The 27,265-nt window shown below is 33.5% G+C and overlaps 1 protein-coding gene and 1 pseudogene across 4 annotated transcripts in view; one reads left to right on the forward strand and one right to left on the reverse strand.

Moving 5' to 3' along the window:
* ANKRD13C (ankyrin repeat domain 13C) overlaps nt 1-27,265 on the forward strand; it is a 73,785-nt gene that overhangs the window by 18,329 nt on the left and 28,191 nt on the right. For 3 of the 4 annotated variants that reach the window (XM_057716397.1, XM_057716423.1, XM_057716417.1), the window contains exons 2-7: nt 3,277-3,318; nt 8,304-8,408; nt 13,725-13,810; nt 14,998-15,043; nt 19,777-19,843; nt 24,404-24,548. In XM_057716397.1, coding sequence (XP_057572380.1) covers nt 3,277-3,318; nt 8,304-8,408; nt 13,725-13,810; nt 14,998-15,043; nt 19,777-19,843; nt 24,404-24,548 — 491 coding nt within the window. The remainder of the gene's footprint in view (nt 1-3,276; nt 3,319-8,303; nt 8,409-13,724; nt 13,811-14,997; nt 15,044-19,776; nt 19,844-24,403; nt 24,549-27,265) is intronic. The other variant, XM_057716407.1, reaches the window with a different exon arrangement.
* On the reverse strand, nt 3,655-4,728 carry LOC130840691 (protein N-terminal asparagine amidohydrolase-like; annotated as a pseudogene).

Raw genomic sequence — 27,265 nt, forward strand, 5'->3', positions numbered from 1 at the left:
ATCATAGTAGGTTTTAAAGCAGAAAACATCTGAGCTAAAGAGAGGTGCTTTAAGATGAAAAATCATTCACTGAACCAGGAAAGTATAAAGATTTGATTTGTGCTTAATGACATAGCCTGGAAATATACCAAGCAAAAATTGAAGTACAAGAAGACATGGAAACCCCCAATTATAGTGGGAGATTTTAACATTCCTCTTTCTTTAACAATAAGCTGACAAAAAACCATCTAGGATATAAAAGATATGAGCAACACAAACTGGATCTAGTAGGTTTATATGGAATACTGTACTCCAAACCCCCAGGATACATGTTCTTTTCAAGGATACAGAAAACATTGAGAAAAATTGACCAAACTTGGCCATAAAGCAACTCTCAACATGTTTCAGATTGAGGTTATACTGAGTCTATTTTCTGATCACAGTGCAATTAAACTAGAAATTATTAATAAAAGGAGAAATATATTAGGAAATGGGCAAGCAACTAAGAATCCATTTCAAGAAATTAGAACAACTCAATTTGCTTTATTTCCCAATGTGAATCTGTTTTACCCAAATAACACAGAAGAAAAGAAATAATAAAAGAGCAAGAATGATTGAATTAGAGCAGACATTAAGTAGCAACATGCCAAAACTTTGTTCTTTAAAAAGGTGAACAAATTAATAAACCTCAGACTGATCAAAGAAAAAAAACACAAATAACAAATGTGAATGAAAAGTGGGGCATCTACATAAATTTTAATGTCATTAATAAGTCATAGAAGGATATTGTGAACAAAATGTATGACTAGGTGACAGTTTAGATGACGTGGACAGAATCCTAGAAAAATTTAATTTGTCAAAATGCACACAAAAAGGAATTAGAAAACATAAGTACTCATTATTAAGACAATGAATCCATAATAAAAATTGCACTCAAAAGAAACTCCAGGGCTAGGTGGTTTTACAAGTATATTCTTATAAACATTTAGGAAAAATAACACCACAATTTTTACAATTACATTGCTTAATTATGGAAACATTTGAGTTTGCAGCCCTTGCCTAGGGTATTGCCTATTGCATTTTAGTGATCAGGTTTCTGTAACTATTGATATTTTTAAGATTTGTTGCTATAGTCAGAGCTTTTCCTTATGCCTTCACTCACGAATGGTTAATTTTGAATGTTAGGTGTGTATTAGAAGCATTTCATATACATAAATGAACAAAATATGTATCTAGTTATCCTGAGGTTAATGTCTAATGAAGAAGACAGATGTTTACAGAAAAAATTGAGTACAGTGTGAAAAGTGCTGCAATAAAGAGACAGGTATAGAGGGCTTTGGGAGCAGTGCAGGACATTTGATTGTCTAGAGAAGACTTCAGTGAATAGGTGATGTTTGAGCTAAGCTCTAAAAGGTGAATATTAACTTGCTAGGCAGATGGGGAAGGAATATTTAGGAAGGATTAACAAAATGTGTGTGCAATATTGAGAACTTGGCTTATTGGAGAATTTATTGTATGCAGTTCAGATGAAATACAGGGTAAGGAAGAAAATAGGAGAAGAAAGGAAGGTAAGGACACATCTCAAGAACCTTTTATGCCATGTTAAAGATAAAATATGGGCCACTTCCTGCCTTTTAAGTAGAACTGTAACATGGTCAAGTTTTTGTTTTAAAATTGTTATTCAAATATAGAGAGGAGATTGAAATAGGGCAACACTTCAGGCAGAGAGACTGAAGGTTATTGCAGTAGATATTCAGTTAAGATGATGAGAGCTTAAACTAGAAAAGAGGTAGGAATTAAGAATGATAGTCCAAAGTAGAGGCTTTGGTTTTGGCATAGTTAATGTTGAGCTTTTGTTTCTGGCACAAAATTTGTCAACAAGTTTGTTTACTTTTTATGATTACTTTTTGATTTTGGTAAATTGTCATAGAATGTGAAATACAAACAATGAAATGAGTTCAAAATTTAGAAAAGGTGGAAGACGATCTTATTCTAGACCAATTAAATTGGAAATTGATACTTATACATGTGGGTTTTTTTTCATTTTTTCTGGAGCTGATCAGAAACAAAATAAATGTTTAGAATAACAAGGTACTGTTTTCAGTAAAACAGAAAATGTGTATCTTCTGCAGCCCCACCTAGGCTTTAGCATTTTGAGAGAGAAGAAATCATTTACCTTTGCAATATACTGTTTTTTTTTTTTAAAGTGTAATTGACATACATTTTATTACTTCCAGGTGTATAACATATTGATTTCATGTTTGTATATAGTAAAATGATTACCACAAGAAGTCTGGTTAATATCCATCACCATACATAGTTCAAAATAATTTTTTTTCTTGTGATGAGAACTTTTAAGATCTACTCTTAGCAACTTTCAAAGGTTCAGTGTAATAGTAGCTAAGCTGTATGTTACATTCCCAAGACTTATTTTTTTTAACTGAAAGTTTGTACCTTTTGATTCTCTTCACCCATTTCATGTACCCTCCCATTCTCCATCTTTGGCAACCACCAGTTCATTCTCAGTATATATATATATGTATACACATATATATATATGTATATATATATGTGTGTATATATATGTGTGTATATATATATATTTAACAGATTCCTCATGTAAATGAGATCATATGATATTTGTCTTTATCTGATTTATTTCACTTAGCATAATGCCCTGGAGGTCCACTTATGTTGTTACAGATGGCAAGACTTCATTGTTTTTTAATGGCTGAATAATATTCCACTGTGTATATTTTCTTTATCCATTCATGTGTCGATGGACACTTATGTTGTTTCCGTATCTTGGCTATTATAAATAACACTGCAGTGAACATCAGGGTGCATATTTTTTTCCAGTTAGTGTTTTCATTTTCTTTTATTTATTAAAACTTGAGGACTGGGATTGGATCTTATTAATATCTTTTATGGGAGGTGGGGGGAAGAGGAGTAGGATACATTGTGTTTAGAAACCATGGCATCCTCTGACCTTATGAGCAAGGATGAGTATATAGTAGGTATTTAAATTGTGTGGTGAATGAACAAAGATTGATATAGTAGAGAAATTAGCAGCAAAGGAAACTGACATCTGTTTGGAGAAGACATCCCAAAAGCAAAATGGATATCTTTTATGGGAAGTGGGGGAAAGAGGAGTAGGATACATTGTATTTAGAAACTCTCATTTTGTAGTCACATTATTTTTGCTTAAAATTTGTCAGTGAAATTTCTGAAGGAGCTGAAACCACTTTAATTTTTCTGATGTTTTTACACTAATTTAATTTTTTTTGTTTGTTTTAGGAAACACTCCTTTACATCTTGCTGTGATGTTAGGAAATAAAGGTTAGTAAATATTTTCTTTTTTTAACTTCGCTCATGTATAGTCTGTTTAAAAATTTTAAGATGAGTTTTATGTTTTGAGTTTTAAAAAAATTCACCTGATTATTTAATGTGCTAATTGAGTTTAGGATTCAGTATATTAAAAAACACAAATACTCTCTCATTTTTCATAGCACTTTTTTGCCAAAATAAGATTTTATTTTAAAGTCATTTGAAAAACACTGACTAAGGGAAGAGACCTAAGACTCAACGGATGCAGATTCCAAATTCATATTCTCTCCTACCCACCAGTGGTCTTTTGTCATGCCCATAAGTTGCTTTCTTTGGTAACTCCTATTTTTAGCTTCCTGGAGAAGAGATCTTTTCCCATAAGCCGACTTCATTTTTTTTGTAGAGTAGAGCCTTATTTCCAGGAAACAGCGTGTTAGTTGGAGAAGGGTATTTCTTTTTTTTTTTTTTTCTTTTTGGTGGGATCTTCCTGGAGCAGGGATTGAACCCATGTCCCCTGCATTAGCAGGCGGATTCTTAACCACTGTGCCACCTAGGAAGGCCTGGAGAAGGGTATTTCTTTAGAAACATCAAGGTAGATCTAATATGTTCAACAAAGTGGGGGGGGGGGGGGGGGAGGGGCGCTCAGCCAGAGGTGAGGTGGAAAGGTTCTGTACTATCTGCTTATCATCTTGCTGCAACCAGAAATCCACATGGGGAAATGGCATCCAGGAATACGGTCCTATACGAAGTTGTTCTGTCTTTGCATCGTAAATACTAATCATTGGTCCTCCTGTTAAAAAGCTCAGGCTGAGCGCAGCTCCTCCTCCGGACCTCGGTCTTGGAAGGAGGCCCTGTAGATCTCCGCAGCTTTGATATTGACAGCAATGCCATAAATTATTGGAAAGTGGTTTTCATTTTCTTCCCGGTCATTTAATTCTGTCACACATAATGTCACCAAGTGAATGTCATCTTCTTGTCTGTCAAATTCACTAAGAAGCTGATGAGTCAGCTTTTGTGACAACTGCCTGTTGTCACTGAAGCCTCCCACGAGGTGCACTTCCAGCCTTCCACATGAGTGTGGTCGGAAAAGGATTTTATGGAGTTTACGATCAAGGGGACCTCAGGTTTGGTGTCGGTTCCCTCACAATGTGTCAGGCAGGTAGCCCCATTACCTGTGTGCCTCAGGACCACAGTGTGACAAGTGGTGGCATCATCAGAACCCAGAATGGAGATGGAGCCATCCTTTGGGGAGGTCACTGCAAGCTCTCTTTGCTGAACATACAGAAGGCCCTGGGGTCCCATTTGTTGAATAGACTGACCTCTGAGAAGTCTGGTTCTTTGCTCCAGAAGCGGGTGGGCTTGGACGAGGTCCGCGTTGGACTGAGGCAGCCGCACACGCGGCCCTTGCACGAGCAGCGGCATAGCGGAGGCGGTCGCCCTGCCATAGCACTTTTTTCGGAGAGTTAGTGGAAGTCTTTTACTAACCTTTATGCCTTTTGAAACTTTTTTTTTCTTGCTTGGTTATTTTGTCAAGTAAGTATTTATAATTTCAGGAGATTCTTGTTTCCAAATATTTTTTATTATTGTAATACTTTTAATATTTAAAGAGTTTATAAGATTCTTTAATATGGACTATCATATATATCTAAACTCGTGTCTAGATTTTTTTATGGTAGATGATAATAAAAAGTTATTACTTGTTTATTCACAAACAAAACAAAACAAAAACAAAAACAACAACTCATAGACAGGTGATTTAAAAGACCTACTTTTTAAGGCTATTGCTGGTTGCAGTAAGTGTTAGTTATCTGGATTCCCAGTAATCCTGGAAAGTGAGGATTCCAGATGGCTGATTGGCAGCTTCCTGAGTGCTAGATTTTAAATTTTGGATGTTTTTGATAGAAGTCTTTGGAAAACATATATTCTTGAATTTTTAAACAGGCTAATTAGTTTTTTTTTTAAGCTCTTTATTGGAATATAATTGCTTTACACTCTTGTACCAGCTTATGAAGTACACCAAAGTGAATCAGCTGTTTTTATACACATATCCCCATATCCCCTCCCCCCATGCGTCTCCCTTCCACCCTCCCCGCTCCAGCCCTCCAAGACATCACCCATCATCGAGTTGATCTCCCTTTGTCATACAGAAACTTCCCACTAGCTATCTATTTTACAGCTGGTAGTATATGTATGTCTATACCACTCTCTCACTTTGTCCCAGCTTCCCCTTCGCCCCCTGCCCCTACCCAACCCTGTGTCCTCCAGTGCATTCTTTGTATCTGCATCCTTATTCTTGTCCTGTCACTGGGTTCATCAGCACCTTTTTTTTTTTTTTTTTAGATTCCGTGTATATGAGTTAGCGTACAATATTTGTTTTTCTCTTCCTGGCTTTACTCTGTATGACAGACTCTAGGTCTATCCACCTCATTACGTATAGCTCCATTTCATTCCTTTTTATGGCTGAGTAATATTCCATTGTATAAATATGCCACATCTTCTTCATCCATTCATTTGTTTGTGGGCATTTAGGTTGCTTCCATGTCCTGGCTATTGTAAATAGTGCTGTAGTGAACATTATGGTACATGTTTCTTTTTGGATTATGGTTTTCTCTGGGTATATGCCCAGTAGTGGGATTACTGGATCATATGATAGTTCTATTTTTAGTTTCTGAAGGAACCTCCAAACTGTTTTCCATAGTGGCTGTATCAACTTAGTTCCCACCAACAGTGCAGGCTAATTAGTTTTTGTTAACAGTTTTCTGATGCTCTAGCTGTATCATTATGAACATCTATTATTGTTACAATATGTAGTGTAATGTAGCTGTTGCTGTAAACATTTGATCTGAATGTGTGTTGATCTGAAGGATGTTACTAGAACTTGCTTTGTTGAAAAACAAAATTCTTTTGCTAGGTGGGTTTTAAGTTTATGTGCTTAAGTGAAGCATATGATTTGTATGAAATTTAATTTTAATACTACATAAATTGGGGACTTATGTTTATTTCTTTAGTTATGCTATTTTTTTTTTTCTCCTTCTTACAAGGAAGAGAGTCACTCGAGTAACTTTTAAGTAAAGAGAGATTTGTTAAGAGGCTACATATTATAGAAATTCAAGCTGTGGGGACTGGTTATGTCTCAGGAAGACGTTTTGGGAGATCAGCCATCCTTTCTCCCTCCTTTGCTCCCTTCCTTCCTTTCTTCTCTCCCTCCCAACCTTCCTCCTTCCTTTCCCTTCTTCCTATATGTCTGTCTATCTATCTATCTATCTATCTATCTATCTATCTATCTATCTATCTATCTATTATCTATCTGTCTCTTATGGTACATCTGCTATTTTATATATATATATGTATATATATATATATCTACCATCCTAGGTCTAAGAGTTCTAATTTTCGGTGGAGGTATTGTTATGTTTCATCATAGGATTGTATCAGCCTATCCAAAATGTGTTTCACAGAATGTTAGTTTCATGGAATGTTGGTAAGTTTTTAGAGGCAAATAGTGTTTCCAGGTCAGAATCAGAGAATAGTGGGTTAATAAGTATTAAGCAGTTTTCTTTATTGTGGACCTTCTTAGAACCTTTGATATGCTAATATTCATTGTTACCTTCTGAATTGGAGCCTTCTATTGTTCCCCATAGTTATTTGGTATTTTCTCTTTTTCCCAAGTGTATTAAAAAACTAGAGTTCTGTGGAACATATTTTGGGAAACACTTGGTTAGATGATTCAGGATCTGCAAATAATATCAGTATTTGCTTTTCCTGAGTTCTTTTCATGTAGAGTAGGTACAGCCATTAATATACCGATCAATTTATAATTTTCCATTTACATTTTTCCAGTTGTATACTCTTTTTTGCTTTTTTCTTTTTGAACTTTTAATATTTTTGATATTTGGTAGCATAGGAGTAAGACTGAAATATGTAGTAGAAGATAAAACATCTACTTCATACTTAATTCTGTAAAGCAGTTTTATATTATACCATTTTTCAGTCTGTGCCACTCTGTTTTCTTTTATCTTCTCCTTTAGAGATATTTTATGCTTTTAGTGACTTCTTTGATGAAGGGCACTTTCTGTTTTACACTTGTTTGTAAAAACAGTAAAAATTCCCAGGGCATTCAAATATTTGTTGATTGACTTAGAGAGAGATGCCCTATGACGTCTATACCTTTATTTACTTCTCTCCCTCATCTTAACCAACTGAATAACCTTAGTTTTTTCATCCTTGAAGTCTGATTATTTTCTGAATTTCTGGGTCTACTGACCATGTTGGGCATGTTGGCTGGGAAGTTTTTCAACTATGGATTTGAATTGAAATGGAGAAGACCATTATACTTAAAGATTTCAGGAATCCTTAGGAGGTGAAACAGAAAACTAATCTTTAATTCTTATCCTTTTGGTTAGACAACAGAAAAAGGTTCTTCAAACCAGTTGCTACAACTTTTTAGGATCTGCAGTTTTCCATTTTTTTTTTTTTCTGAAATAAGTCTAGAATTAGTATGATTTTTCACTCTCATAAGAGTCTCTCTGAATATTCTGTTTTGTTCCCAGCTGTCCTATTTATCCTATTCACTCTCTTTGTATTTTATCACCTGTATAGCTCTGGTATATTTATATGTGATTTCTGTTCATCATAATTTCATTTTGTTTAGACTTCTCAAGTCATAACTTCTTTGTGGCGCATTAATGCACTTTTAAGCCTTACTACCTGGTCTTTTTCTTATCATTCATTGTTACAATTACTGAGGGGACATAATAGTTTCTTTGCAGAGAGATCTAGTTTGTTTTTAGGTAATAGAATAGATACTTCTTGAATCTAACGATCTGAAATAACCTGGTTTAGATACATAGGAATTTCAAAATTTATTAATTCTCTATAGTACAGTACTTATTTCATAGATCTATCCATATTAACTTGATTTCTTGAATTTTTACATGATTTTTTAGAGATTCTGAAAATTGCATGATGTTTGATGTAATTACCATTTTATGTTTCAGAATGTGCCCATTTACTTTTGGCTCACAATGCTCCAGTAAAGGTGAAGAATGCTCAGGGATGGAGCCCGCTGGCGGAAGCCATCAGTTATGGAGATAGACAGATGAGTAAGCAATATAAATTACTATTGTTGATATGTATTCTAAAAATATGAAGTGATGCATTTGAAATATTTTTCATGCAGTGTAACTTTCCATAAAATGAAAGGTTTGCAGTTACTTACAAACTTATATGTGAATTATTCATGACTTTATAATATATAATTACCATATATATTATATATATGTGTATCTAAATAAAAATATATATAGACATACATCATTATATTAGTTTTAGTTGTACAACATATTGATTCAGTATTTGTATGTATTGTGAAATGATCACCACAATAAATCTAGTTAATATCTGTCACCATACATAGTTACAGTATTTCTGTTTTTCTTGTGATGGGCACTTTTAAGATCTACTCTTTTAGCAACTTTCAAATATGCAATACAGTATTGCTAACTATAGTTGACATGCTGTACATCACACCCCCATGACTTACTTATTTTATAACTACAAGTTGATACCTTTTGACTCCCTTTATCCATCTGCTCCCTGCACCTCACCGCTGATTGTTGGTAGCTCCAGTTCTTATCTACCCTGAGACGTAGCTGTCTTTTGTCTCTCCAGGAGTTATTCATAGTTTTTACAGATTTTCATTATGGTATATTTATATTAGGATAGTTTGGGGAATTTGTCAGCCTCTGTCTTATTTTTGTAGCATATCAAAAGTTAGTTTGGAGGGAAAGAGATAGCAGTCTGTGTTGGTTTGCAATCTTATCAGGAACTGGCAGCCTTCTTCATTTGGGCCTCAACTTTATATTTCTTTTCCCAACTTGTTAAGTGATTAACTTCTCTTATACATTTTCAGAGTGATCCTATCTTTTCCTTTGTAGTACTCAGCACACTTCTAAATAATTGTTCAGTGCCTTTTCCCTGCACTGTATCCTGAAGATATAAACTTTGTGAGAACTCAAGTCATGAGTATGTTTTCTTATTCATCCTTTCATTTCTGGCTTCTTAAAACAGTGCTTGGCAGGTATTTGTTCAATGAATTAATGAAGAAAATTAAAACCACAAAGAAAATTTGGGATTAACCAAGAGTTAACATTTTCCTGAAAAGTATTATGTTAGGATTTTTATTTACTATAACTCTCCTGAGATGTTCAAAACTTTAAAATATTTTTCTTATAAGAAAGTAATGACATTTGTTATAGAAAATTAGGAAATTTTTGAGGAAAAGGACATAATTTCATCCAGAGACGACCATTGTTAATACGTTATATTTTCTTTTAGTTTCTTTTTCTAGTCATGTTACTTTCCTATTTAAAATCCTTTAAACATTCTTAGGTGAAGACCAAAATCTCTAACTTGGTTTATAAGATCTAGCATGATAGTGTCACTTTTTCATCTCCATCCTTATCTTGTTCTTTCCACATGGTTTCTGTATGTCAGCTCTGTTGGCTTTTCAGTTTCTCATATTTTTTGTTGTTGTTTTATTTATTATTTATTGACTGCGTTGGGTCTTTGTTGCTGCACACGGGCTTTGTCTAGTTGCTGCGAGTGGGGGCTATTCTTCATTGTGGTGCGCAGGCTCCTCATTGTAGTGGCTTCTCATTGTAGTGGCTTCTCTTGTTGTGGAGCACAGGCCCTAGGCGCGTGGGCTTCAATAGTTGTGGCACTTGGGCTCAATAGTTGTGGCTCACAGGCTCTAGAGCACAGGCTCAATAGTTTTGAGGCACGGGCTTAGTTGTTCCGTGGCATGTGGAATCTTCCCAGAGCATGGCTCGAACCCATGTCCCCTGCATTGGCAGGCAGATTCTTAACCACTGCGCCACCTAGGAAGTCCCAGTTTCTCATATTCACACATCCTTCCCATTCTGCCCCAGCTCCTTATAATTCTTCAGATCTCAGTTTAAGTACAAGGAAGCCTTCTCTGCCTGTATACTGTGCCAGAATGCTACCTGTCACTTCCATTAGGCAGTAAGCTTCATTAGAATAGGAACTGTCTATTGGTATCTTAAGTGCCTACAAGATGTATTGGAAACATAGTAGGGATGTGCAATTAGCTTTGATGTTGAGGACCTCATCTTAGTTGGGAGAGAGAGACCAAGGAATATTCTACAGCATTCTGAAATATTCACAAGATACTAGAGGGAAGCAGATGAGTGAGAAAGTAATTTCGGTTTTGGCAAGGTGTTTGGTTTATTTAAGCTGAGTCTCAAAGGATTTTAGGAGTTAATAAGGTGGGTAAGGACATTCTAGCCTATTGGAGCAGACTGTATATAAAGCATGGAAATGTAAAGAATAAGGCACATTTTAGGGAACAATGTGTATTTCAGCGTGGCTCCCTAAATGAGGCTACATGGCAACCATAGGTGAAGGGCTGAAGGGTAGTTTTGAGAGATGAAGTTTTATGGTAAAGGGGGCACACTGACTGAGATCTACTTTATGTGCTTTTCAAAGTTTTAATCTCAATCTCCAGTCATTGCAAAACCTGAGAAGACTTTAAAGCAGGAATTGACATTAGATAAGCGCAAAGACTTTTTAATTGAGTAGGAAGGCAAGAGATTTTTAGAAAAAAATTGTTAGAACAAATGTGGTAAACTTGACTTAAGGAAGAGACAGTGTGTTTAGAAAAGTAAGAGATAGGTTAGAAAAATAAATGAAAGAATCTATAGTGGTTGATTATATCTTGGATATGGGTAGTAATGGAAGGATTCAGAGTAATTCCAAAGCTTTTATCATGGATTAATGGTTATCTCATTAGTTAATTGATATACAGAAAATAGGAAAAAACAGTATGGGCTTTAATTAATTTGGTGTTAGGTTTGTTGAGTTTGAGTTTTCTGTAGTATATCCAAGTAGAACTGTTCAAGTAAGAAGTGGGAAATAATTAGACTGGAGCATAGAAGGAAGTGGAAGGCAGAAGATACACATTTAAGTAATACTTGGAACAGTAGGGCATAGCTCCAAAAACTTTAGACACAACAAACTGAAAACTTTAAAAGTACCTTGTATGGGAGAAGAAGGAAAGAGAAAGTTTAATTTGTTGTGGTTTATTGGAGTTCTTCATTTGAGTATTTATATGAATTCTAATACCATCCAAATCCTCTAAAGCTAATTTTATTTTCATTATCAATCATTGTTAATAAAATTCTTACAGTATGGGAGTACAAATATTGATCCCCGCTCTAACATGCTGGTAATCTTGTTTAATTGTGTTCTGAGTGTTCATTTCTGCTTCCACAAGTTGACGTTATTTTTAATGTGAAGTCTCATATAACAGGAGTCTCTTTGCATACATTACTATCTTGTATATAGTTGTTACTACATTTTTAATAATGCTTGGTCATTTTAACAAAATTTTCTATTTACTGAATGTTTTCAGTCAGTTACAGTATATTTAGTTGATGGAAACTATGATTTCTGCTTTTCATTAAGATACCTTTTCTGTTTAGGAAATTAATTCTTTTTGTTCTCTACGTCAACAGAGGTCTGTTTGAATTTGAAGGCAAAGTAGATTGAATAAACATTTATTAAAGTATTTGCATTTATAGTAGAGAAGAATTATAAAAAGAATTCTACTACATTTAGGTAATATAGCTTTGATATTAAAGTTAAATTATAATGAACATGGAGGTTAACCATATTCTGTAAAGATTCTGTAAAGAACCCTAATATTTATCTAGGTCATTGGTTCTCAGACTATTTGGATTTTATAGACCAGAAAAGAATTTTATTTGAGGACTCATGTAGAGTAGCTGACTTTCTCATTTTAGCATATAAGAACTTAACAAAAGTACTTTCTTCTGAAATCACCATTTCATTAAAAAAAAAAGACATTTTGAAACCAAAAATAGTAGAAAGAATAGTCCTTAAATTGAAAAAAAGTATATTATTTATGAAGAAAAAAAAAATCCACCCTCGTTCCCAGTTTTTTCATTTGGCTGCATATCACTGGAAACTTGAAATGTAGACTTGGGTACTGAAATGTAGACTTGTGTTTGGAAATGCTGACCGAGGTCACAGAGCTAGTGTATAACTGAAATTAGGTCCCACGTTCCCTGACTTCTAGGTCTCATCCTCTTCTATCCGAAAAGACCTTTAGTACTTTAAACATTGCTCCTTGATTTTGGGTTTTAAAAATATATTGGGATTATAGTTAGACCTGTGGTTAAAAATAAGCATAGAGTCTACTATTTATCATATTCTTCCCTGAGCTTTTCCTAATTTGGCCTATGTGGACAAAACAAAGCTGATCTAATAAGCTTTTATTACTGTCTTCTTTCCGTGTTCTTTCCCCCGAACCTTACACTTGCCTTATCCTTAAGTATTCCACATAAGGCATTAAGTAGTTTATAAGAACGCATACTATAAAATGGTAATAGTATTTTTATATGTTTGTATGTATATATGTACATGAAAACAGGACCAGGAGGAAATCAGCATGTATCGATGTATATATTCCCCCCCCACCCCGTACATTATTTCATCTTATTTCAATTCAAGGCTAGTATTTTCCTTTATTTCAATAAATGTTAGGGATTGATTGATTTTGCTAGTTAATTTTAGACCTTCATTCTAATAAACAAAACTTATACTTACCTAGTTGCAGGCAAAGTAGCAAGCAATTTATATTGAGCCTCTATAGTAACTCTATGTAGTAGATTTTACTTTATTCTTACTTGACAAATGGAAAAAGGAAACTGAAGTTTAGGAAAATTAAGTGTTCCACGTTTACATAGCTAATAAGTAGTAAGGCTCTGGTTTGCGCTTAGGTAGTTTGTCTAAATCTCCATCTCTTAACTATTGAGAAGATGCTATGGAGGGTTTCAGGTTTTGTTAAGAGTCGGAAATTCTTTTCACAGATAAAATAGGATTCATTTTAGTAGTTTCTATGCTGTGTTGGTGGTATATGAGAGTACAGCCTCAGGTGGAAGAAGAACAGATGCAACTGGTAACAATTGCAGATAATTACATTTTTAGAAAAGTAATATCCAGTGGGATTTTTGAGATCTGTCTTTGAGATCAGTGTTAACAACAGGACACTGCATCATCTGACTGAAATTGGTAATCTTGACTCAGTCAGATAAAGCCTACTGATGATTAAAAGCTAGTAAAACTAGTATGAATATGTTATAAGTTGATGTCGAGGTATCTGTTTTCAATTTTCCTTGAGGATCATAACAGTTTTGCTAAAGGTATTTTCTAACTTATTCACAATATGTATATTATATCTCTGTGTAATAAGCCAGTGGTGTTTCCTAGCGTGGTGAAATTTTTTTTCATAATTTTTTTTATTGAGGTATAATTGGCAATCTAGCATGGTAAAATTTCTTTTAAATTAACAATTTTTTTTAAAATTTAAATTTTAGTTACAGCTCTTTTAAGGAAGCTTAAGCAGCAATCCAGGGAAAGTGTTGAAGAAAAACGACCTCGATTATTAAAAGCCCTGAAAGAGGTAGGCTAAATTTCTTTGCTGATTTTGCGCCTAAAAGGGTAAATTGTAAGTGTACTTTTAAGTATTTTAAAAATACAGTTTAATTTCTCATTAATTATAAAGGGTCAAGAAATGGTAAAAATACTGCTTCAGTTAAGCAGTAATAATATTGCAGAATACTCTGATTATAATGTGTAATCTTATGGGAAGCAATTATTTGCTTTGAACTTAGAAGGTAGATAAAGAATTACTGCTTTCAGTAAATTAGGTAAGAACTCTGAAAAAAGGAGGCAAGTCATAATTAATGGCAGTAATTTTCCTTTGTCCTTTGGAATGAAAGATTTTTTCAGTGAGCTAAAGCTGCTCCTTCTAGTAGGAGCAGTTTGCATTTTCTTTATGTAACAAAAGTCTTTTTGTCTGTCTGTCCTACTTCATGATGGTAAGAGCTGGGTGTGCTGGCACAGAAAGGGAGAGAGGTTTGTTTTGTTATTTTTTCCTGTGTATTTTGGATGCCTGAAAGAACTGTGGGAGAAAGATCTATTGTCATGACTATGTCCTCTTTTAGGTATGCTTTTTTTAAAAAATCTCAAGGGATATATATTTTTGAGAATATTTGATTAATGGTTTCCTAAACAGTTATAGTCTTTGATATTTAGCTTCTAATTTTTGAAATAAAAACTTTCTCTGTAGATCTCATATGATGATATATTATTTCAGATTTAGTAAACTTGTGTTATCACTTTATAGAAAAAGTTTCTGTTGCAGTAGGTGATTTTATTAGACCATTATGAGCCTGCACAATAATTATTTTGGAAGTTTTTTCTTTTATAACACTTCTAAAGTTAACTATTTTTATGATACTACTTATTGTTATTTTGGTTATACTGAGAGATGGAATATTTATTGGTGCAAATTTAAATGCCTGTCAGTTTCAGATATGTTCTTATGTGATTAAAATGTTTTTGTAAAATCTAGAGTGGTGTGAATTTTCCTTTGTGATAAGTGTAGTAATGTCTGCTGTTGTAATTTTAAGTAATAACCATATATATTTTTTGGTTCTTTCTCTAACTCCATACATTGAAATTATTTCCTATTCCTGTCTATAGACCTTTAATGATAACAGATTTTTTTAAAGCAAAATATTAAGTAGGTATAAGAGCTGTTAACTAAGGTGTACATTCAATAATTATTCATATTTCATTTCTCAGCTAGGTGACTTTTATCTAGAACTTCACTGGGATTTTCAAAGCTGGGGTAAGAGTCTGCTATATTTTACTATAAAACATGTACATATGCAGAAATGCAAGTGCAAAAATAACTATTATATAGAAATGTTAATAAATACTTGCCCTTTAGAAATTTAAATATTTTTTATCATGTTGAATGTAATGGTTATAAATCCCTATAGTAATACTTAATTATCCCAGCCTGATTAGTAACTTTCATAATCATTATTTTTAAGATTAAAAATTGTCTTTTTTTTAAAAACAAAATGCTGGTTCAAATATTATAATAATTTGGGCTTCCTAGGTGGCGCAGTGGTTGAGAATCCGCCTGCCAATGCAGAGGACACGGGTTCGATCCCTGCTCCAGGAAGATCCCACATGCCACGGAGCAACTAAGCCCGTGTGCCAAAAAAAAAAAAAAAAAAAAAAATTATAATAATTTAAGAAATTTTCAGAGGGAAGAGAACAATTATGGGATTATTAGATTACTAAATTTAGGGAAGTTTGACATTTAGTATTTAGATCTCTGAATGTGAAGAATTTTCGTATATTTTATCATGTTTCAATTACTTTGGCTGCTTTTATTGCATACTTTATAGCCACTGTCTTAACATACTGTTTGGTTGCACACTCTTCCACTTATTTATGAGAGACATTAATTCCTTGATATTTTATAGTCATTTATTGATTTACCTTGGCAAGGTAAGTTTTCTCTCCTCCCCACTTTAAACATGAGTCTACTTAGGGAGAAAACTTCTGTGTCCAAATAGGAAGTTTGATCCTAGTGACCTTTACTTTACTAAGTAAACAATTATGCAAACCACTAACTTTTGGGTTAAACTTTTTTAATGTAATCTATATATAGGTTTGGATATAGTGTGCTTCTGTGTGTTATTTAAAGCATCTGAATTAATCTTTATGATATTAGAGATATTTGAATGCTTATCACTAAAATAATCATAAAAATAAAGTAATAAAAATAAATAATAAAGTAATAAAAATAAAGTAATAAAAATAAATCAGATATTGACAACTCTAGAAACCACTGTTAATATTTTTTTTTTTTAATTTTATTTATTTATTTATTATTTTTGGGGGTGTACACCAAGTTCAGTCATCTGTTTTTATACACATATCCCCGTATTCCCTCCCTCCCTTGACTCTAGAAACCACTGTTAATATTTCATATGAATACTTGCAAACTCTTTTCAATGCTTACAAACGTGTATGTACACATATATAAATATAAATGTATATATGTGTATATATCCTTAGCATCAATTTTTTAATGGGATCATACTATTATATCATTATGCGTTTTGTCACTTTTACTAACTATGTCATAGGCATCTTACATTTTAGTTCATGAGGAAGTACTTCATTTTTTTTTTTTCAACGGCTGCATAATACTGTATGGCATGGGTGTTAAGGTTTTTCTAATGTGTTTAACCTCTAAATGTAAAATTTTAATCCCTAAATATAATCAGTTTTTTCCAACATTGTTACAACTTTAGCTCATTAGGCTCCATCGAAAGTTTTGGCTCCATCAAAATCACACATGAGGGAGTGGGCTAGTGGTTAGGATTCCGGGCTTTCACTACCGTGGCCCAGGTTCAATCCCTGGTTGGGGAACTGAGATCCTGCAAGCCGCCTGGCACGGCCAAAAAAAAAAAATCACTCATGTGTTAACTCTGATAGTCCTTTATGCTCTGTATATCATTCAGGAGTCCCAGTGTCCTAGAATACTGAGGAAAAAAAAGATTTTTAATAGTATTATGTAATAAAAGAGGTCCAAGTTAGATTGGTCTAAAGCTTGAATACTATTTTTTCACCCTGTTTTTTCCTATCTGTAAAGACCCCAATCATTCTTGGTGATCATAAACTGAGGTTGTCCCTTGAGTATACTGGGTCTTTAATTGATTGTCTTAGTAATTTTTAGTAGTTTGAGTTCTAAAATAGTCACTTTATCTTGCTGAGCAGAATGTTCTAAAATATTTTAAAAGTGACATTTCAATTACATGAAGAAATAGAAATAGATGTAATTACTCCTGAAATTGTGCATATTATCTATAGTTATAAACACATTATAAATGTTGCATAATCAAGTTTATTATGCAACCACTGAGGTACTTGTTTAAAGTATTGCTTCTTTGAGAACTTGACTTTGATGCAAAAAAGTCAGTACATCTGTTGCATTGTTGATACAGGCTTTTTACTGATTTCATGTCAGATTATTAGCACCTGATGGTTAGATGTCATCTGTAATTCTAAAAACTAAACTCATTGGCTAGATTTAGCTTAGACACTTTGGATTTAAAAACATTGGATGATCTCTATTATTAGATTTGATTATCAAGCTTTTTTCTAGAGTGTAGGCATGTTTCCTCCCCTTGTTAAAGCCCCTGATATTAAAAAACAAACAAACAAAAAACAAAAAAGTAACCCAGAAATAAGGGTAAGTAAAAAATAATCGAGATCCAGGGTTAAGTTTAATGTAGACGTAGTGGAGCACACAAACCCTACTCTTTCTCTTTCAGTGTTTGACTGAAAATAGCCTCAGACTTGGTTAATAGCAAGTCTGAAGGCAACTAAATTATTCCAGCATGAGTTTTTAGGTATAGAAAAGCTTTAAGTTGGAATCAGAAGTACTGGCTCCTAACTGTTTGACGTGGCAAATCACATATCTTTCCTGAGCTTCAGTTTCTTCATTTTAAAAATGGGGTTAATAATAACTGACCCACCTATTTCAAACCTTTGTTTTTGTGTAGATGAAATGAAATCATGTTTTTGAAGGAGGCCATTTAGATACTGTAAAGTGTTAAATAATTTATAGTATTATTATCACTGTGAATTTAACATTATGTGTATAGCATGTTTCAACAGAAAAACTTATAGTTTTTTTCTTTATCTCATCATCTACAGAATATCTTGTATTTGAGACTGTTTTTTGCATATTATAGATGGAAAACATTAGGCCTAGAAACTCTTGTTAAAATCAGGGAGTAAGAAAAAAAAAATCAGCGAGTAAGTGACAGCAAAACCAAAATTAAAATTTAGAGACTTTTCGTATTTCAGCTGAGAGGATTATGCTACCTTTGGAGTACTGTGTTAGGCTTTCATATTATGCTGAGATAACTTAAGGTATAGACAGCCTAATTGTTCAGTTTACATGGGGGAAGAAAAAGTCAACACAGAATTGGGAAGATGCAAATTGCTCTATTTTTGGAATGAATTAAAATCTTTTTTTCTCAATGATATACCTTCTTCTTTTTTTTTTTTTTTTAACTTTTGCTTTTCAAGCCCCAAGCTGCTTATTTTTTCTCTACATTCCCCTCTTCCTCCTTTTCTGATTTTTGATAAATGGGTATTGCTATGTGATTCTTTTTTTTTTTTTTTGCTATGTGATTCTAAATTTTGTATTTGTAGGTTACCATGCTACTTCAAAAGATGTAATAAGTTACATTTAAATTAAGTTAGAGTGCTGTCTTCTTCTAATCATCTTTTTCATGCTGCACCAAATATTTAAGGACTGGATCTCAATTAATAAGCATGGAAAACTGGATCTCAGTTAATAAGCCTGAAAGAGGAGCTTTGATCATTTATGTAGATTTATGCCATTATTACTCTTTTTAACTTCTGTTGTTTCATATAAGGAAAAATTTTATCAGGAAATGATTTCTTATGTTTGACTAGGGTAACTCTTAGTTGATATTCCCTTTGGGTAGTAAACTTTTCTTATTTTTATAAAATAAAACATCGAGAAAACTGTCTTCAATGCTGGAAATCATTTTGGAGTAAATGACCTCTAAGTATTTAAAAAAGACATTGTTATATTTGGTATACCTTTAATATTAATTAGAAAATATTGATGCTTTTGAAACAGTTAACTAAAAAACTAGCCTTTAATTTCCTCCAAAGTCTTTGTTTCTTTCTAACTCAGGTTGATTTCTCACTCATTTTTAAAACACTGAGTTTTGTAAATATACATGTAATATATCTTACATAGATACACCCACTTATATACACATGTACATGTGATATGATCTTTAATTTCAAAAATTTTGAGTTTCACATTTTTTCTCTTTTTGGTATGTGGTAGTTTAATTATATAGCCTACTATGTAGATTTATTTATCCATAGAATAACTTATATTTCCTCAAAATATAGCAGATAATAATAAAAAAACTGTTAGAATATAGCTTGTGATATCAATAAGAGCAACACTGGAATATAGAAATCTGTAAGTCAGTAGTATGATTGCATTTATGGATTTTGAAACTGAGGTACAGTGAGCTTAAGTAACCAACATATTTGGGATTCAAACTCAAATTTGACTATCTAGTTCTAAAAGTGTCTTTTGCTATTACACATGTTACTTTTCTGGTATTTAATCCGATTATATTTAGAGGATCAGATGGGACCTAGGTTTATCTGGTTACCCATTCAGGAGGGTTTAGTTACCATAGGGTGTCATTTTCTAACTTACAATAATATCCTGTTGTATGTACCCAAGAGTGGCATTGTGTTTGGTAGGTGGTGGTGGTGAACTATACAGCAATTACAATTAAATAGTAGATATTTGAAGTTGCTCAAAATTGCTTTGTATATTATTTTTAAGTGGAAAAATACTATTTTAAAGGAAATTATTACAATTTTGGTGAAATAGTTAGATATTTACATTACTCTTCTTTTAATTAAAAAATTTGTAATGTCTCAGAACTTTAGGTGGTTATTTTTTGCCTTTTCTTTTTACAAATACAGTGCCTTTACTTTCCCGAATTCTGCCTTCTGATGCATGTAAAATATACAAACAAGGTATCAATATCAGGTAAGGTGATTTGACTTTTTTCTGTGTAACAGATAATTGAGATTTAGAGGGAGCTTTTCTTTCTGTAGTAATAACTTATAGTTGGATGTAGTATTTTATAACTTAAATATGTTGTAATAGATTCACAATATTTTATCTGCTTTGAGATAAGGAACCAACGGCAAAAAATCTTGACTAAAACAAAGGTATTATTATTCAACTACAGACTATCTAGAAGGCAGGTAGAGTGAAGATCATGATATAGCACTAAGAAGATTTAAGATGGTCATCTCCCTCTTTCTAGCTTTTTAGGGAATTAGGGACACATAAGGAGGACCCAATCTTGTCCTTTTTTTTCTCCATCCCTCTCCAACCCTTCCCTCCCTTGTCTACCCATCCATGCTTCTAGCCATTCATCTATTCAGTCATCTATCCATTCTAGTGAACACTTTAAGGCTAATTTTATTTTTCTTCTGTTTCCTTTTAAAACTAAGATTGATGTTTGGATCTCACAGGGAATCTTTATTTTATATATTTCAGGATTTTATTATTTCTTTAGCTTTATATTAATATAGGTATATTTATAAATTATATATATCTAAGCTATATATAATGCTAGTGAATATACCAACTTTTTAACATATTCATATCTATTAGTATATTTATATATATACATAAAATTTTATATGTCTGTATCTTTATAAAAATCCAGAATGTTAATTTGAGTATGTAGGGGTCTAGAACTAGAGATGTCTTAAAAGGTTATGTCATATAAACTCATCATTTTATAGTTTAAAAAGTTCAGACAGGTGAAGTGATTTTTATGAGCATATTGCAAATTAATGGCTGAGCCAGGACCTGTCTGACTTCCTGTCAATTCTTATGTCACAAGGTGGAAATTTTAAAAAATCAACTTTTTATGATATTTATTATGCAATATGTTGAATTATAATGAAGAGATAACCTTTAGTTGTGAGTAAGTTCTAGGGTAATTATTCTCAAGCAAAATTCTATCGAGTAAGGTAGAAGTTTCTGTGATTTTGTTTTTAAGAATAACCTCCTAGATGTTTCTGATTATAAAAGTGCTCATGCACATTAGATTTATGGTCATTATAGAAACCTTGGAAAATATAGAAGAGTGTAGATGAGAAACTAGGAAAGGATTTGATAATGATATGAATTTAATTCAATAGCCTATTGTTAGCAATATATTACAGTTATCAAAAGATTATTCATCAGTTTAAAAATGTTTCATATAGATGCTTGCCAGAGTTAGTAGATAAGTTGGGAGAATAGTATTATCTTCCATGTGCTACTTTAAATAAAGATTAGTTCTAGTTCTGTTTGCTTCTTAAATTTAGGAGAAAAGGAGTTCCTTTTAAAAAACTGTTTCACATTTATATATGACTTTTAAAAGTAAATGACTTGATGCATATTACATAATAAATATAGATGATAAAAAATCACAAAATGGTTAAGATAGAGACATGAAAATAAGAGCCTGAGAGAGAATAATTGTGTCAAAGAATGTAGCTTAAGGGGAGCTACTGGAATTTAGTAAGACACTGAAACCCGGGGCTTACTAGCAGCCGAGGTTGAAGGAGAAACGTTTTCAGTTCAAAGTGCTAGTTATCAAACAAAATTTACTAGATTAATGGAGATGCTATATTTTAGGATGTATGGCAAAGGTTTTTTTTTTTTTTTTTGCATAGATGAAGAATTATTTTAAAGAAAAAAGTTCGTTAATATTAAATAAAAATATAATATTAAATAAAAACTTTCAAATTTAAACATCAGGAGATGATTAGTTCTTTTAAACATCACTTCAAATGAATTTTACTTGTGTCTTATGACAGCTCTATGTGATCATTTAAAGGATCTTCTTTGGGAATTCCCTGGTAGTCCAGTGCCTAGGACTCTGCGCTTTTACTACCAAGGGCACAGGTTCAATCCCTGGTCTGGGAACTAAGATCCTGCACTGCATTGCATCTTCTTTGGTGTCAAGGAGAAATTAATACTTTAGTAGAAATAGGAAAGTGTGAGCAACTTTATTGTTGAGAATACTAACAGATATTTTCATTATTAATAATTTTGAGGTAATATATAACCACTGACTGAAATAATCATTGCAGACTGCCTCATTTGGGCTCTGCCTATCTCGAGGATAGGCCCTATTTCCTTTTCAGTGTTACTTGGGCATTTTTCAAGTTTTTATCTGAAAAAGAACATTTTCTACTTAAATCTTTGCATTCATATAAATAATTTTTTGTTCTTCGTGGTGAATTACATGGCAAAATTAAAATTATTTAAGCTCTTAAGCTGAAAGCCAAGGACTAATTAATACATTAAAATATCATTATGATATCATACATGATGATACACATTTGTATGATACAGTTTACTAGGCCATCTAATATGTTTAATATCTAAGATGTATTAGATAGTCTTCTTCACTTGCAAATTATGAAAACACATATGAAATAAAAATTGACTATGATTTTAGGTGTGGCTAGATTTCAGGGCTCAAATAAAGCCAGTGTCAGTCTGTCTTTGTCTCTCTATCTCTGTCTCTCTGTGCATCTCTTCTCTCACTATTCTCATCCTCACCTCTTGCAACCTACAACTACTCTCACCCAGGATGGGCAAAAAGGGAATGGAGGCAAAAGACTGTTCTGGCCCATTTCTTCTCTTATTGTGAAGTATAAGAGTTCCCTGGTAGCTGAAGGTTGGAGTCCAAATAGGCCACTCCTAAAAAATGATCTGTTCCTTTTTTTTAATTTCCTTTTATTTTTTATTTTGTTCCTTTTTTTGAGACTTCAGTAGCCCACATCTTATAGAGGTAGGGGATAAGCCCCTTTTACTGGCAGTATTTTCTCTTATGCCACATGTACAAGCAATTACAGGATATGTTTAGTAGTACAGGCACCAGGTGTATAGCAGCAGGCCACTGGAAGTGGACCAGGAGCTAGAATTCAACTATAAAGCAGCAGGTAGAGTTCACCTCTATAGGGCCTGGTGACTTGCTTTTTTTTTTAAGACTTCTTATTTGATTCTGAGGGATATGTATATTTTATATGGCTCAGAAAAGAGCCTCTTATACATAGAGTAACCATACTTCCCTGTTCATCTCTGTTGTCCTGGTAAAATTATTAATAGTATCATCTTCACTTTTAAAAGTTACTAGTTTTGGTGACAAATTATATGTAACCCTAGTTATTCTTTTGATGAAGCATGTGAAGTATGTTCCATTTTTCAGCTTTTCCTATAAAGGGAAACCAATAATGCCCACTCTCTTTGCCTTATCTGTGGTGAGAACTGAAAAACCTAGAAAGTAATGAATTCTTATATTGCATTAGAAAATCAGTAGCAAGGGTGGATCTCTCACGAAGACTTGAAGGAGTTTCCTTGGGTGTGATCAGTATCTCTTAACAGCTGTGTGAACCTATTTCTTAGATTAAGGACTGTGTTTTGAGCAGCCAATCAGAGAGATCCTGATGTGCTCTACAAAGCCTTGTGCAAGATTGAAGCACTTCAGGGTACTTGTGTACTTTTCCATTCCCTTATTCTCCCTAATTTCAGCAAGTAGTGATTTGTACAATTTATTTGAGACCAACCCATTGGGTTGAACAGGCCAGGTCTTGGTTACAGTGAGCACAACAAACACAAATGTGTGAGTCCATGAATATTTGCCATAGGAATGATCCATTACGTTTTTAGGCTGTGGAGATGTTGGAAAAGAAAATTCTGGGAAGGAGAATGCTAATCTGAATCTGGGAAGTCAAACAGAAAGGCCAACAAATTAGGAGTTTATCAAGTTGAAGGATGAAACATAGTTTGGTACCATATGATTAGGCATAAGCATAGACGCAGATCATAAGGACAAGACTGTGGACACACCATCCTTAATCTAAGAATGTGGTCCATCCATTGCTATACCTCTCTTATATACAGTTGACCTTTAAACAATACTGGTTTGAACTACTTGGGCCCACTTATACAGAGATCTTTTTCGATAAGTACATACTACAGTACTACAGGATCCAAGGCTGGTTGAATCTGAGGATGTGGAACTGTGCATATGGAGGGCTGACTGTAAAGTTAAATGTGGAGGGGATGGGGGTCAGTGCCCCAAACCCCTGTGTTCGAGGGTCAGCTGTCCTCTGCTGAGCTAGCAACTTGGTCTTAAAGGGATCAAAGAATGTTAGACAGGTCTGCTTTCTGGTTTTGCCCTTCTACCTTGAAGTAACTTTTATGGAATAGCTACAGTAAGGGAAATGGTAAAGGATAAGGGTACAGTGAGAGAAGTGCGTCAACAATGGGGAAACAACAGTGGGGGAACAGCCTTTCTTGCTGGATTAATGAAGTATATATTCAGAAAAATGAAATATAGGTAAAATTGAGTACATAATTCTTTTGGTGTTTTTTAATGCGATATTTTAAATTTAGCTTTTATCAATAAATTTGACTTTGAAATATGGTATTAGCATCTTGGTTTGAGTTTAGAAGGAACAAAACTTGTTTAATATGGAGTTTCATTGAAATTTTATTTGTCAGAATTTCTCATCTATCCATCTTTCACAGGCTTGACACTACTCTCATAGACTTTACTGACATGAAGTGCCAACGAGGGGATTTAAGCTTCATTTTCAATGGGGATGCGGCACCCTCTGAATCTTTTGTAGTATTAGACAATGAGCAAAAAGTTTATCAGCGAATACACCATGAGGTGAGCATGTTGTCTTATCAGTATTCCTGTAAATGGTTTAAAAAAGTCTGTGTAGAGACTTCCCCAGCAGTTCAGTGGCTAAGACACCGCCTTCCAATGCAGGGGGTGCAGGTTTGATACCTGGTTGGGGAACTAAGTTCCCACATGCCGCAGGGTGTGGTCAAAAATTAAAAAAAAAAAAGAAAAAGTTTGTGTGCACAATCAAGCCTCAGTGTAATTGTTTTAAAAGGCATAAGGCATAATTGAGATGGTTCATTCCTAAAGCTTTCATTTTCTTACCTATGGTTTTTTTAAAAAAAATTTTATCATCTATTCTTTATCTTGACTAATCCATTGAGTCTGTTTGCTGTTAATTCAGTGATGATCTCCTAGTTAAATAAACTCTAACTTCTTGCAGTTCTCTTTTGTTGAACCTGTGCTGGCCCTTTCCCCTATCTTAGTTTCTTTTAGTGTTGTGAACTGTCTCTATCTCTTTAATATGAGCACCTCTTTTGGCTCTCTGTCTGTACCCTTTTACTTTTCCCAACTCTTTGGCTACTTATCTTTTCACTCTTAAAGTGCAAAATTATATTTCGTCTAAATACCATATCTTCATGTTGGTATTGCTTCCACAACCACCTTTGAAAAACCATATGCACCACTATCTTTTATCCTTTGTTCCCTGAATACCTATAAATCAAAGAAAAAGCTTTTCTAGCATCTATATATATCATTGATAGCCCTACAAATGTTTTTAGGTCAGAGTTTTGTTTTGTCACTATTGCTTTTATTTTGTTTTTATTTTTCACCATTTCCTTTCCTTACATTGTCATTTACCACATCAGGTAGCTCCTTCCTCAACATCTCTTAGATTAGACCTTCCTACTGCCATATCTGTTGACAAGACCTTAGTTACCTTGTATGTGTACTATTGAAATAAATAGTTTCCTAATTGGTACTGAGCAAGGAAGATTTAGATTTGAAAAGAAGAAAAAAATACATTCCTTGTGGGGAAAACAGGATGAGTAAAGTCAGGGAAGTAGGGATAAGAATGGTTTATTTGGGAAACAGAAAAGCAATCAGTCTGACTGCAGTGAAGGTTTCTCTTATTGAGCATAGGAACATGGCTTATGGAAGGCCTTAACAGCCAGATAAAATAATTTAGGGTCTACGATAGTTGGTAACAGAGAGTCATAGATTCTTAAACAATGTATTGATATGATCAAAAAGTAATTTAAATGAATTAATCTTATGTATCAATAGTTTTTTGATTTTTCCTCCTTCCCTCTCTTCCTCAAACATTTATCAAGGACCTAATAAATGCTAGTCACTGCTAGGTGCTATGGATAGTGGCATTGTACTAATAGTATACAGTTTGTCCCTTGGTATCTGTGGGGGATTGATTCTAGGAACCCCCAAGGATACTAAAATCCACAGATGCTCAAATCTGTCATATAAGATGGTGTAGTATTGATATTTGCATATAATCTATGTGCATCCTCCCATATACTTTAATTCATCTCTAGATTACTTATACTACCTAATACAATGTAAATCCTAAGTAAATAGTTGTAAGTACATGTAAATGCCTTGTAAATAGTTGGCTAAATGGCAAATCTAAGTTTTGCTTTTTGGAGCTTTCAATTTTTTTTTTCCCCAAATATTTTTGATTCTTGGTTGGTTGAATCTGCAGGCGGGGAACCTGCAAATATGGAGGGCCAGCTACTCAATTACTATCATATATTAAGCGTTAAATGCCAGCATATTGGGACTGTAATCTACTTTAAAGTTCTTCTCACTAAATCCTTAAAATAACCTGTCTAAATAGTATCATCTCTATTTTATAATAAAAATATTGAGGCTTATAAATGTTAAATGATATCTCTAAGATCACACAGCTAGTATGCAAGATGGATTGGAAAAGGGAAAGAATGGAAGGGGGAAATATGTGTTTTTATGGTTATAGGCATACTTTGCTTTATTGTACTTCACAGATATTGTGTTTTTTACAAATTGAAGTTTTGTGGCAACCTTGTGCCGAGCAAGTCTATTGGTGCCATTTTTCCAATAGCATTTGCTTACTTCATGTCTCTCTGTCACATTTGGGTAATTCTTGAAATATTTGAATCCTCCACCAGCAAACAGATTATGACTTGCTGAAGGTTCAGATGATGGTTAGCATTTTTTAGCAATAAAGTATTTTTAAATTAAGGTATGTACCTTGTTTTTTTAAGCATGATGCTATTGCACACTGAGCGGACTACAGTATAGACTAAATGATGGTGGTGCCACTGATAGAATTGGGGCATTTGGAAAAGGAAACAGGTTGGGGTTTTAGATGACGTTCATATTGAATCCATTACTAAAATCAGTGTATTTGTTTCAGCCCCCTCTTTATATAAACTTCTCTGAAGTATTTGCTATTATTGGTAACTCACTTCTTAAAATTTGCATTTCTTTGTGATTTGACCTTGATTAATAGATGCTCTTTTCTCATATGTCCTTTTTACTCTCTTTTGCCTGTTTCTTTTTCTCTGCTCACTTGAATACTGACATGCGCTTGATGTTGTTCTCATTTTTACAGATTGCCAGAGTGATCTCTTCTATTCCCACACTACCTCTTATCAGTTGATAATTCACAAATATATATTTGTAACTCAGATCTTCTGAAAAGGGACCTATCTATTTAAATGCCTAATGGATATCATGTGTGTCTCCTAGGTACCTCAAAATTCAGT

The sequence above is a fragment of the Hippopotamus amphibius genome, chromosome 1 (assembly GCF_030028045.1).
Source record: "Hippopotamus amphibius kiboko isolate mHipAmp2 chromosome 1, mHipAmp2.hap2, whole genome shotgun sequence".
Lineage (NCBI taxonomy): Eukaryota > Metazoa > Chordata > Mammalia > Artiodactyla > Hippopotamidae > Hippopotamus > Hippopotamus amphibius.